This window comes from Oryx dammah, unplaced genomic scaffold (genome assembly GCF_014754425.2).
Source record: "Oryx dammah isolate SB20612 unplaced genomic scaffold, SCBI_Odam_1.1 HiC_scaffold_3, whole genome shotgun sequence".
Classification (NCBI taxonomy): Eukaryota; Metazoa; Chordata; class Mammalia; order Artiodactyla; family Bovidae; genus Oryx; species Oryx dammah.
The window spans coordinates 2,317,961-2,330,308 of NW_024070187.1; the positions used below are offsets into that span (position 1 = coordinate 2,317,961).

Consider the following 12,348-nt stretch of genomic DNA (forward strand, 5'->3'; position numbering starts at 1 on the left):
ACTCACAACATCAAAAACTCTTTTGGTCTAGAAACTAATAAACATACAGTGCAGTGGTGGTTCAAGAAGTTTTGCAAAGATGAGCGCCTTGAGATGAGGAATGTAGGGACTGTCCATATGAAGTTGACAATCAACTGAGAACAGTCATCTAAATTGGTCTTCTTACAACTACACAGGAAGTTGCTGCAGAGCTCAGTATCAACCATCCTATGGTCATTTGGCATTTGAAGTAAATTGGAAAGGTAAAAAAGCTCAATAACCAGGTGCTTCATGAGCTGACTGGAAATCAAAAACATCATCATTCTGAAATGTCATCTTCTCTTACCTTATGCAACAACAGCAAATCATTCTTGATCTGATTGTGACCTGTGACAAAGAGTGGATTTTATACAACAGCTGGCAATGACTGGCTCAATGGTTGGACCAAGAAGCTACAAAGCACTTTCCAAAGCCAAACTTCTACCAAAAAAAGTCATGATCAGTGTTTGCTGGTGTCTGATTCACTACAGCTTTCTGAGTCCTGGTGAAGCCATTACATCCGAGAATGTTCAGCACATCAGTGAGATTCACCAAAATCCACAATGTGTGCAGCTGGCACTGGTCAACAGAAAGGACCCAATTCTTTTCTACGTTAATGCTTGACCACGCATTGCATAACCATCACTTCAAAAGTTGAATGAATTGGCCTGTGAAGTTTTGCCTCATCTGCCATATTCACCTGACCTCTCTCCAACTGAGTACCACTTCTTCAACTATCTCAACAATTTTTTGCAGGGAAAACACTTCCACAACCAGCAGGATGCACAGAATGCATTCCACAGTTCATCAAATCCTGAAGCATGATTTTTATGCTACAGGAATAAACAAACTTGTTTCTCATTGGCAAAACTATGTTGATCATAATGGTTCCTATTTTGATGAATAAAGATGTGTTTGAGCCTAGTTACAATGATTTAAAACTCATGGTCTGAAACTGCAATTAGTTTTGTACCAACCAGATAATTATAAGCATAAGACCCTACATGATAATTTAACATACTCTTGCATTTCCCCATCTCCCATAATATTGGGTGTGATTAGGCAAGTAAGCTCTTACCAATGGAATATGAGACATAAGTTTTACAGTTTATGGGATACTTCCTGAAAAATGAATTTCCTATCTCCCTTCCAACCTTTTTGTTCCTTCATATGGGAGTAAAAAGAGGACAAGATAATTTCTAGCTTCAGCTTTGCAGATGAGGCAACACTTGAGGAACGAGTGGACAACAAGACAAAGAATTTTCACCCTGGAGAGACCCTGTTGAACAGAACTGTCTGACAAGTCTGGACCTTCCACCATCTTTTGAATTTTTACATGGAGAAATGAACTTAAACCTTGCTTGGGCCACTTCCAGTTTTCTTCTCGTAGGGGGTCATTTTGTTAGCACAGACATAAAACCTGAAAGTTATACTACAGTATAGTAATAAAAAATTTTGAATATTTATCCTGAATATTATTCTGAAGATATTGGAATAACCTCCCTTAGGCATCATTTTAGATAATTATTTGGATTTTCTTATTGAATTTCAATAGGATGTAATAGCCAGTGTTTATAATGATGACCACTATTCATCAAAAATAAAGGATTATGACTCCACGTCCCCTTTCTAAAAAGAAAAGTAGATATTTGGTATGTTTCAGAGGGGTTAATGTAACAGATCATTCACAAGCAAAAGGATTTTGTATTTTACAGAGCAGTATTAAATCTTTCCAGAAAATTCAACTAACCATAACAATGGGATTTTTTAAAATACATAAAGCAGATTTATTTTTAAGTTCTCTACAAAGATGTGTTAAAATCTCCAATTAAATTGTTTTGTATTATTTTTCCCTGAAATGTAGTTGATTTACAATGTCTTGTTAATTTCTGCTGTACAGCAAAATGACTCAGTGGCACTAGTGATAAAGAACCTGCCTGCCAGTGCAGGAGATGTAAGAGATCTGGATTCAATCTCTGGATTGGGAAGATCCCCTGGAGAAGGAAATGGCAACCCACTCCAGCATTCTTGTCTGGAGAATCCCATGGACAGAGCAGCCTGGTGGGCTACAGTTCATAGGGTCCCAAAGAGTCAAACTTGACTGAGGTAACTTAGCATACAGACTGTACTTTAGGGGACATAATATTTTAAATGACACCAAAAAGATTAGCAATAATTGATGTAGTTAGAAATTCTGAACTCCAGAGTCTTGTGGAGTCTGGTTCTAAGGCTATGATAGAGTAACTAGAATGAGATTTACCCCCTAGCCATAAACAGTAACAAAATTAGAGACACTATACAAAGCACCAGTGTTCAAATGTTGGAAAACAAGCAGCATGGAACTGTAATCCTTAAAGAAGAAAAATAAACAAGGTAAGCCACATCATCTTCATGGTTTCCTTCCTGGAGGGACTTTGCAAACAGGAGGAAGCTGTCTTACACAGAGCACTGCAAAATTGTGAGGCCCTCTACTAGGCCAGGCAAAGGACAACTTGGGGGCAGTATATGAAACAGTCCCCAGAGTTCACATAGTGCTCATTGGCACAACTGAATCTTGGGGATTCAACCAGAGGGGAGGGTCCTTGTTGAACACTTGAGAGCTTCAGTGGAGACCCCAGGGAAAATATGCTTTTGCAGTAATACCAGAGTGAAGCATACTTTATACCTGTCTTCACAAACTTAAACAATTTTGAAGCACCAAGCTGTCTGCTCAAATGAAGTCCAGTACTCTTTACAAGAAGTTAACAAAATAAAATATAGCACCCCTAAACAATGTCCATCATTTAATATTTTTAATTACTATTTCAAAAAGCAGAACTGTAACTCCTTGTCCAATGAGAAAGAGACAATAGAGGCAAACTTAGAAATAATGGACTGAAATAGAAGCAGTTTATTTTTCCCTAGCTTATTGAGATATAATTAACATTGTGTAATTTTAAGGCATAAAATGTGATGATTTGATACCTATTTATATTGAAAAAATAATTACCACAATAAGGTTAGTTAACATATCCATACTTCAGATAATTATAATTTGTATGTATGTGTGGTGAGACCTTTTAAAATCTACTCTCCTAACAACTTTCAAATATTTAATACAGTGTTTTGAACTGTAGTCACTAGGCTGTAAATTACATTTCCAGGACTTATTCATCTGAGAAGCACTTTAAGAAGTAGGCCTAACTCTCTTAGTATGTTACTCTCCAACCCTCTAACCCTCCCCTCACCAAAATTAAAACTTTATGGAAAAAGTAGGACTGTCAGTAATAGCATCTGCCATAAATTTCAAAGCAGTAATTCAAGAAAGTAGAATACCTTTATCCCCCTGCAAGAAACTTATTGCGCTACACAAGAATCTTACTCTCACTAGCTCCATACTCAGCCCTCTAAACTAGCCAAATTTAAACAAAGTAAGAAAAAGGATGAATTCCTCATCTCTGTCTTTCTTTGACAACATTTCATTTTAACAAAATTTAACAGTTGAGATAAAATACCAGTGAAACTTCAGTTTTCTCAGTCTAAAGGTAACTCACTCTCACATAGTGGAAGTGTATATTTTCACAAATTGATGTAGACCTCCTGAGTAATCAGTAGGTGTCTTTTGTTTCCTCAGAAATTACACTTACTAATTCCTGCTATTTACATTTTTCCTTCCATAACTATATGTATTAGTGTTCCTGCTGGGTTTTATTTTCATCTCAAGTACATATTACAATATTTTTTCTTACTATGAGGAAAAAAATTAAAGTGAAAAATTTAAACAGGTAAAAATAAATCAGGGGAAAAAACTGGGGTAAAATCAAGGGTAAAAACAAATCAGGGGCAAAAACTGGCAGCCTGAAGAAATGCTTTTTTCTCCCAACAAAATGTTCACAAATCTTCCAGTTTTGCATGCCTTTAGGTGGGCTTATATTCTCCAATTTGTCAGAGGCTCCTCCAACCCTCTTACATCATATCCTACATGCATTTACTCATTTAACTCCTTAATCCAGTAGGTACTTGAATCTTTCAGTCCCTACTTTATAAACCAAGATTAATAAATGAATAATTTCTTCCCATTTGCAGAAAGCTTTTGACTGTCTTCCAAAATGACTTCTAATTGGAGGCTGTCCTTTTGTCAGTAATAGTCTCTTCTAAGTGGAGAAAATAGAATGTGGTAACACATCTTTGATTTTATTTGAGTAAGTTGTGTTCACAGCCACGTTAGATGACTTGTATTATCAAGTTACGTATATGTTACATGGTTATTTTCTTTCTATTTTTTTTAAAGGAAGCTTTATTCTTTCTTTTATAATTTTATTTATGTGTGTATTTTTGGCTGCACTAGATCTCTGTTGCTGTACACAGGGCTTTCATTAGTTGTGGCTCTCAGGCTCTATGGCATGGGCTCAGTAGTTGTGACGACCTGGCTTAGTTCTCAGGTGGCATGTGGGATCTTCCTTCCCAGACCAAGGATTGAACCCATATTCCCTGCATTGCTAGGCAGACTCTTAATAACTGGACCACCAGGGAAGCCCACTTATATGGTTACTTTCAATTGCATATTTGAAAATATATTTTTAAAGACTAAAATGTCTATAAGGAGTATTCATAATTCTTATAATATTTAAATTTCCATTTATTCCCTTAAAAAAATCTCAGAACACTTAAAAATATTTTACAGATAATTTACAAAGCATTCTTTTCTATGTAGTCAAAGAAAAAATTTCCACACTGTCTCACAAAGCAACAGAGGGAAATTCACACTCATTATCTAAGGCATTAAATCACCAAGACTACATTCTTTTCTTAACAAAATTGACCTTTACTAACATTAAGGGTGAGAACTTTCTGTTTAATAATTTGGGAGATAATTGTGCAATACTTTAAACAAATGGAAGAATTTGGGAAATGTAAAAGAAATGTTAAGTAGTTCTTATTTCTCCCATTTTTTTTTTTTTTTCAAGTAAGCATTGCCTCATAGACCATTTTTACACTGTCACATTTAGCTTCCAATTTTTAGGGTTAATTAAAGCTCTCTTTAGCCAAAATAATAGTGAATTGCCTACATTTATGTTAACTGCTTTCCTGTCAGCCCCTAGTAGTTTGCTGTTTTGATATAGCTTTTTTTTTTTTCCCCCCTGACTTCCATCTTACATCTAGTTTGGTATGTTTTTATTTTGTCTTCCTTTAGTAGTGTAAAAAGATAAGTCAGTATTAATTTGTAAAAGGAATGTAGAGTAATACAAGATGAACTTCTAAGGATTTTTCTGATCCCAGCATTTCTCCAGGAAGTCTTAAAATGTTATCTATATCATACCATTATGGTTTATTCTAATACATATTCTTAAAAATAAAAATGGTAAGTTGCAAGTAATATGTAAAATTTATCTAAGATATAATGTAAGAGACACATAAAGAACAGTAAGACCCCCTTAGTTGTTTACAACCCAACTGAACATTGAAATTATCATGGGAGTTTTACAAATTACTGGTGCTTAGATCCTTTACCCAGAAATTTTGATTTGGCTGCTTTGGAGTGCAGCCTGGACACAAGATTTGTTTGTTTAACTCCTCAGATAACTCTAAAGTACAACCAATGTTGAAAACCACTGAACTAAGCCTATCTGCAGATTATTGGTTCTTAACTTTGACTAAACAGTAGGCAATTAGTCAAACAATAATCCGTATCAGTGCTGCCAAGAACAAAGAGCTTTATTTGAGGTCTTAGGAATTGCCATTCTGGAAGCACAAATTGGGGTGAAGCTGAAAGAGTATTCAAGGAAGAGAAAGAGCCAGGGACTTATAAAGACAAAAGTCACAAGTTTGTTAAAGCTCTCTGGAAAGAATTATCACTGATCCTTGTACAGGAAAGAGATATTTGTTCTTAACCGGTATGCTGTCAGAGTTATTTAGGGTAAGGGTCCAACAAGCACCTTAAATTTCTGAAGCACAGGGCAGAGTTCTGGATGCCTGAGTTAAGACAGTAAGAGATCAGAAGTTCAGAGTCCATCAAGAATCACTTCCTCAGTAGCCTCCCACCTCCATTTCGGAGATCTCTCTTGGCAACACTAAATTTGTTTTATTTTCCTCCCAGAGAATTAACACGTGCATTAAAACTATAGTGTCTGAAACTCTAGTCCCATAGATTAGAATTTAGCTTCTCTTGAGGTGGAGTCCAGGAGATAAGTCTGTTTTGTTTTCAGTGTGATGATTTTAATGTGAAGTTAAAACTAAGTATTATGACTCAAGAATTAAGCTGTTTAATACCACAGCATGGAAGAGATATAGTACTGTTATTGTGTTTTTGTGTTTTTAGATGACATGCTATGTACAACCTTGGCCTGGTAGAAGCACTCAGTGGCACAAGTTTAGTTATATAACTAAAGCAAGTAAGTTAATTATATTTAAAAAGTATTATTAGTAAGTGTATTTTAGGATATGTGGGGGAAATTGCAGTTGTAGGCACCCTACCATTCCGTGGTTCTAAATTTGATCCTTGTGACAATTTTGGTCAGATTATCGTATTTCTATCTGCGAGTCAGAGTCAATTTTCACCAACACAAAGCTGAAGAGCAATTATCATCCAATTAAAAATAAATAAAAAGAATTTCCAGCTGCTCTGGAAAGTCTCATTGACATGATGTTGCCATATCCAGTAGACTGACAGTAACTCTGGATCATTTCCATTAATGCTGGGCTACGGAACAGCACATGGGCTTCCCAGGTGGCTCAGTGGTAAAGAATTCATTTCCCTGTGCAGGAGATGTAGGACACTTGGGTTCTATACCTGGGTCAGGGAAGAAGCCCTTGAAGGAGGAAATGGCAACACATTCCAGTATTCTTGCCTGGAAAAATGCTATCAACAGAGGAGCCTGGAGAACTACAGGCCTCAGGAACGTGGAGTCTGACGACTTTGCAACTGAGCACCCAGGCGCAGAACAGTGCGGATGTCTCAGGCAGTCCCAAAGCGGGAAAAAAGCAGCAGGACCTCAACAAACAGCATCCCATAATGCAGGGATAAAAGAAAGCCCTTTTGAATTTATAATGAGGGAAAATATAAAGAAGTTTAATTATTTTTAATAATGTTAAGCATGTAAATGACTAAGTATTAAAAGCCATTCACTGGAAGGAGCCTGCAGAGCGGTGCGAGGACCTAGGCCCTGGTGGTAAGCAGGCTCCTTCCGGAGGTGGGGCCAGGACTTCCTATCACAAGATGAAGCTGCACTGCTGTTTCCAGGGGCGGCGGCTGCAGCCCCTGGGGTCATGATTAACTGACAGAACCTCCAGAGCTCATTTCCCTGAGGCAAGGCCAGGCACGCCGTCACGTGATAGAACCGCCGTGGCACCGCCGTCTGCCCCGCACAGGAACCTGGGAAGGCGCCGACATGGCGGACAGCGCACTACTGGACGCGACCACAGTGCAAGTGCTGCAGGACCTGGCCAACCGCCTGCGTGTCCATTTCATCAGGGCTACATGTGCCTCTGGCTCTGGCCACCCCACGTCGTGCTGTAGCGCAGCAGAGATCGTGTCGGTGCTTTTCTTCCACACGATGAGGTACAGACAGACTGAGCCTGCTCACCCTGACAACGACAGATTCGTCCTTTCCAAAGGTCATGCCGCTCCACTGCTCTATGCTGCCTGGGCGGAGGCGGGCGGCATCAGTGAACCCGACCTGCTGAACTTGAGGACAATTCATTGCGACCTCGAGGGACACCCAACCCCCAGGCTGTCGTTTGTGGATGTGGCGACAGGATCGCTCGGGCAAGGGTTGGGGGCTGCATGTGGAATGGCTTATACTGGCAAGTATTTGGACAAAGCCAGCCACCGGGTATTCTGCCTCCTGGGCGACGGTGAGTCCTCAGAAGGCTCCGTCTGGGAAGCTTTGGCCTTTGCTTCCCACTACTGTTTGGATAATCTTGTGGCAGTGTTCGACGTGAACCGCTTGGGGCAAAGTGGCGTTGCACCCCTGAAGCACTGCACAGACATCTATCAGAATCGCTGCGAGGCCTTTGGGTGGAATACTTACTTAGTAGATGGCCATGATGTGGAGGCGTTGTGCCAGGCCTTTTCTAAAGCTGCTCAAGGGAAGAACAAGCCCACTGCCATAATTGCAAAGACCTTCGAGGGCCGGGGTATTCCAGATGTTGAGGATGCAGAAAATTGGCATGGAAAGCCACTGCCAAAAGAAAAAGCAGATGAAATCATTAGACTAATTGAAAGTCAGATACAGACCAACAGGAATCTCCTACCAAAACCTCCTGTTGAAGGCTCACCTCCAGTCAGTATCACAAATATAAAAATGACCTGTTTGCCTGATTATAAAGTTGGTGACAAGGTAGCTACTCAGAAAGCATATGGTTTGGCTCTGGCTAAACTGGGCCTTGCAAATGAAAGAGTTGTTGTCCTGGATGGTGACCCAAAGAACTCCACCTTTTTCGAAATATGCAAGAAAGAACATCCTGAGCGTTTTATTGAGTGTGTTGCTGCGGAACAAAACATGGTGAGTGTGGCACTGGGCTGTGCCACACGTGGTCGAACCATTACATTTGTTACTACTTTAGCTGCCGTTTTGACTAGAGCATTTGATCAGATCCGGATGGGAGCCATATCTCAAACTAATATAAATCTTATTGGTTCTCACTGTGGGGTATCTGTTGGTGAAGATGGCCCTTCCCAGATGGCCTTGGAGGATCTAGCCATGTTCCGGAGCATTCCCAATTGCACTGTTTTCCTCCCAAGTGATGCTGTCTCGACAGAGCATGCTGTTTATCTGGCTGCCAATACCAAAGGAATGTGCTTCATTCGGACCAGCCGATCAGAAACTCCAGTTATTTATACCCCACAAGAAAATTTTGAGATTGGAAGGGCCAAGGTCATCCGCCACAGTAATAATGACAAAGTCACAGTAATTGGAGCTGGAGTTACTCGGCATGAAGCCTTAGCAGCTGCTGACGCTCTTTCTCAGCAAGATATTTCTATCTGTGTTATTGATCCATTTACCATTAAACCCCTGGATGCTGCCACCATCACCTCCTGTGCAAAAGCTACTGATGGCCGGGTTGTCACAGTGGAAGATCATTACCACGAGGGTGGCATTGGCGAAGCCGTGTGTGCAGCGGTGTCTGGGGAGCCTGACATCCACGTTCATCAGCTGTTGGTGTCAGGAGTGTCTGAAAGAAACAGAAAACCTAGTGAATTACTGAGTATGTTTGGTGTCAGTGCTAGACACATCATAGCAGCTGTGAAATATACTTTAATGCACTAAAATAACAGATCTTTTTTTTTAATGTCAGTCTCTGTGTTGGTTTTAAAACCCTGTTGAACCTTTTTGTGTATTATTTAAACAGTCATTTAAGAGCTTGTTTCATTCCTAATTCAGAAATTCTAGTCAACTACTTATAAACTGTGACTGTATATACAAATGTCACTCAGTGTTGAATCATAAGTAGTTTAAGTAACAGAATACAACAACCTAATACGAAGTTTGCTGATAAGACTACAAATAATTGACTACTTTGGGAATTAATGTAGAGGTAAGTTTCCTAAATGTAATTTACTTGTGAAGAAAATGTGAATTTCATTGTAGACTTCAGTAGCTTAGGTTTTGAGGCAAGTATGAGGTTTCATGTAATGCCATCCCACCTGCAGCTTCCTGGATAATTTTTGACTGCAGTTGCCTGGAAATTCCCTTCAAAGTTTGTCTTCTCTCCTTTGCAGTTTAGAGACTGGAGGGCAGCAGTCTTATGATGTACCTCATTGCTTCAGTGACTGTTCTGTGAAGAGATGAAAGCCTGACTACTTCTGGCTTACACATTACAATATTTTGTGAGGTTTCAGAAACGTTTCATTTTCTCAGTGACCAATTTGCCAACTTGATGATATTCATCTACTCAGGAAACTAGAATTAATGTAATAAAGTATTTAAAAACCAATAACTTTATTCAGTTTGTGTCATGTATGTGTGACTTGGTTTCTCTCTGATGAAAAAACAAACAAGCAAACAAACAAAAAAACTTCTATCTAAACCAGAAACAGAAAGAGGCATGTTCCCTCAGTAGAGGAAAATGTCCCAGCTGGAGACAAATCACTGGAAAACAATGTGTGGACTGAAGCACACCCCTTACTTTTTGCTGTGAGTAAATAGAGTATATGGCTGGAATGTAAGAATGAAGTACTAGTCAGGTAAATCAAAGCCAGACCCAAAGTTCAAAAGTAAATTTTAAATGACTTTTTGTCAGGTAATTCCTTAGTTTTATTACCTTCATTAAGTGTCATCATTAAGTTCATTGGACACACAACCCAATTTGTTCTGGAAGGTATCATAGAAACCAAAAATCACTAACCTGAGAATCGGAGAAATGGGGGCCTGCTCAGGACAGCAGCACACCAGGCTTCCCTGTCCTTCACTATCTCCCGGAGTTTGCTCAGACTCATGTTCATTGAGCAAACAATGCCATCCAACCGTCTCATCTTCTCTCCCCCTGTCCTCCTGCCCTCAATCTTTCCCTACAATCCATAGGGTCACAAAGAGTCGGACACAACTGAAACGACTTAGAACCCACATGTCTGAGCAATATTAATGAGAACTTCCCACAGCACCTAGATGCTGCTAAACTCATCTCTTGTCTCTCTGTCCTTGGCCTTATAGATTTGCCTCTTTAGAATCAAGTCTGCTACTCTGTTCCTGGGGCACCACTGGAGTTCTAAAGTTTTGTTTATACACAGAAGGCTTGAAAGCAAGGATGGGAAAATTAACTTTGGCTTAAGTTAACTGTCTTCTTAATGTAGTCCTGAAATTACAGTGATATGTAGTAATCTATTTCTGGAACCCCAAAAGGCATATTTTTATTTTCTCTTTTCACCTAAACATCTTTCCCTGAACTGTTTACACAAATAGCTTTTACTCTCTAGGTGACAGACTCATGCTGACTACGTAATATATATTAATTACAACAAAAAGTCACCTAACACAATCAGCTGTACAAGTCAAGTTTATTTGTTAGAAATAGGTTGGTTTGGTTAATTGGCCATTTACTGTTTCTGGGGAATACAAGAATGTTAGGCTATTTTCCCTCTGTTTATACCAACCCACCCTCATATAAATGCTATTATTTTCATGTATTTTTAAGTCCTTCCATACATAAATCTAGTTTAAAAGCTAACAAATCATTTTGATGTATATCATCCAAACACAAAGTGCACAGTTCAGTGAGTTTTCACAAAGTGGAAACACTCTTCTAACTCATATTGAATCAATAATTATAATAGTGATCCCAAAGCTGTTTCTGTCCCTTCCCATGGATTATTTCCTCCTTTATCCTCCAAATAACTATTTTCATGTCTAACTCCATTGATTACTTTTACCTGTTTTTAAACTTTATATACGTGGAATGATACAGTGTGTACTATTTTGTATCTGGCTTCATTTACTCAACATTTACAGAATTTTTGATGTGGTTACCTGTGCTTAAAGTGAAAGTGAAGTCGTTCAATCATGTCCAACTCTTTGTGACCCCATGGACTGTAGCCTACCAGGCTCCTCTATACATGGGATTTTCCAAGCAAGAGTACTGGAGTAGGTTGCCATTTCCTTAATGTTCATTAAATTTCTCTCCTGTAGAGTATTTCAGATCATGAATATACCGCAATGTGCATGTCCATTTAAATGATTAATGAACATTGTTTTCAGTTTGGAGCTATAACAAATAGTGGTGCTATGAATATTATTATACACTATCATGATGAACACACAGGTTTCTTTTTATTGGTTATTGAAATCAGGAGTCATTGCTTTGTCACTTTGTTATATGTCCACCTTTAGTAGAAACTTCCAAGTATTTCTCTACAAGGGGAATTTTTATTTGCTAAGTCTTAGAAACCATTCCATAGTGATCATACTAATTTACACACTTATATCAGAATATGAAAGTTCAGTTTGCATCCCATTCTTGTCAATATCTGCTTTAATCTATATTTTTTTTATTGAAGTATAGTTTATTTACAATTTTGTGTTAATTACTGCTGTACAGCAAAGTGATTCAGTAATACATATATAGACATTTTTATATTCTTTTCCATTATGGTTTATCACAGGATATTGAGTGTCATTCCCTATGCTATACAGTAGGACCTTGTTGCTTTTCCATTTTATATATAATAGTTTGCATCTCTTAATCCCAGCCTCCCACTCCATCCCTCCCCCAAAAGCCCCACTCTGTGATAATCAATAGTCTGTTATGTCCATGATTCTATTTTTTTTTTTTTTTTTTAGTCGTGGATTTTGTTGTTTAAATGGCATTGAGTCGTGGTTTTAATTTGTATCTCCTTATGGCTAATGCAATTGGGCA

General features: G+C 38.6%; 2 protein-coding genes across 2 annotated transcripts; both read left to right on the forward strand.

Annotated features, from left to right (window-relative positions):
• Window positions 1–7,385: 7,385 nt before the first annotated feature.
• LOC120862263 (transketolase-like protein 2) lies at window positions 7,386–9,266 on the forward strand. The gene has a single exon (XM_040238372.1). The coding sequence runs from the start codon at window positions 7,386–7,388 to the stop codon at window positions 9,264–9,266; it is 1,881 nt and encodes a 626-aa protein (XP_040094306.1).
• On the forward strand, window positions 7,386–9,313 carry LOC120861656 (transketolase-like protein 2). Its single transcript, XM_040237358.1, has one exon. The coding sequence runs from the start codon at window positions 7,386–7,388 to the stop codon at window positions 9,264–9,266; it is 1,881 nt and encodes a 626-aa protein (XP_040093292.1). The 3' UTR covers window positions 9,267–9,313.
• Window positions 9,314–12,348: the final 3,035 nt, after the last annotated feature.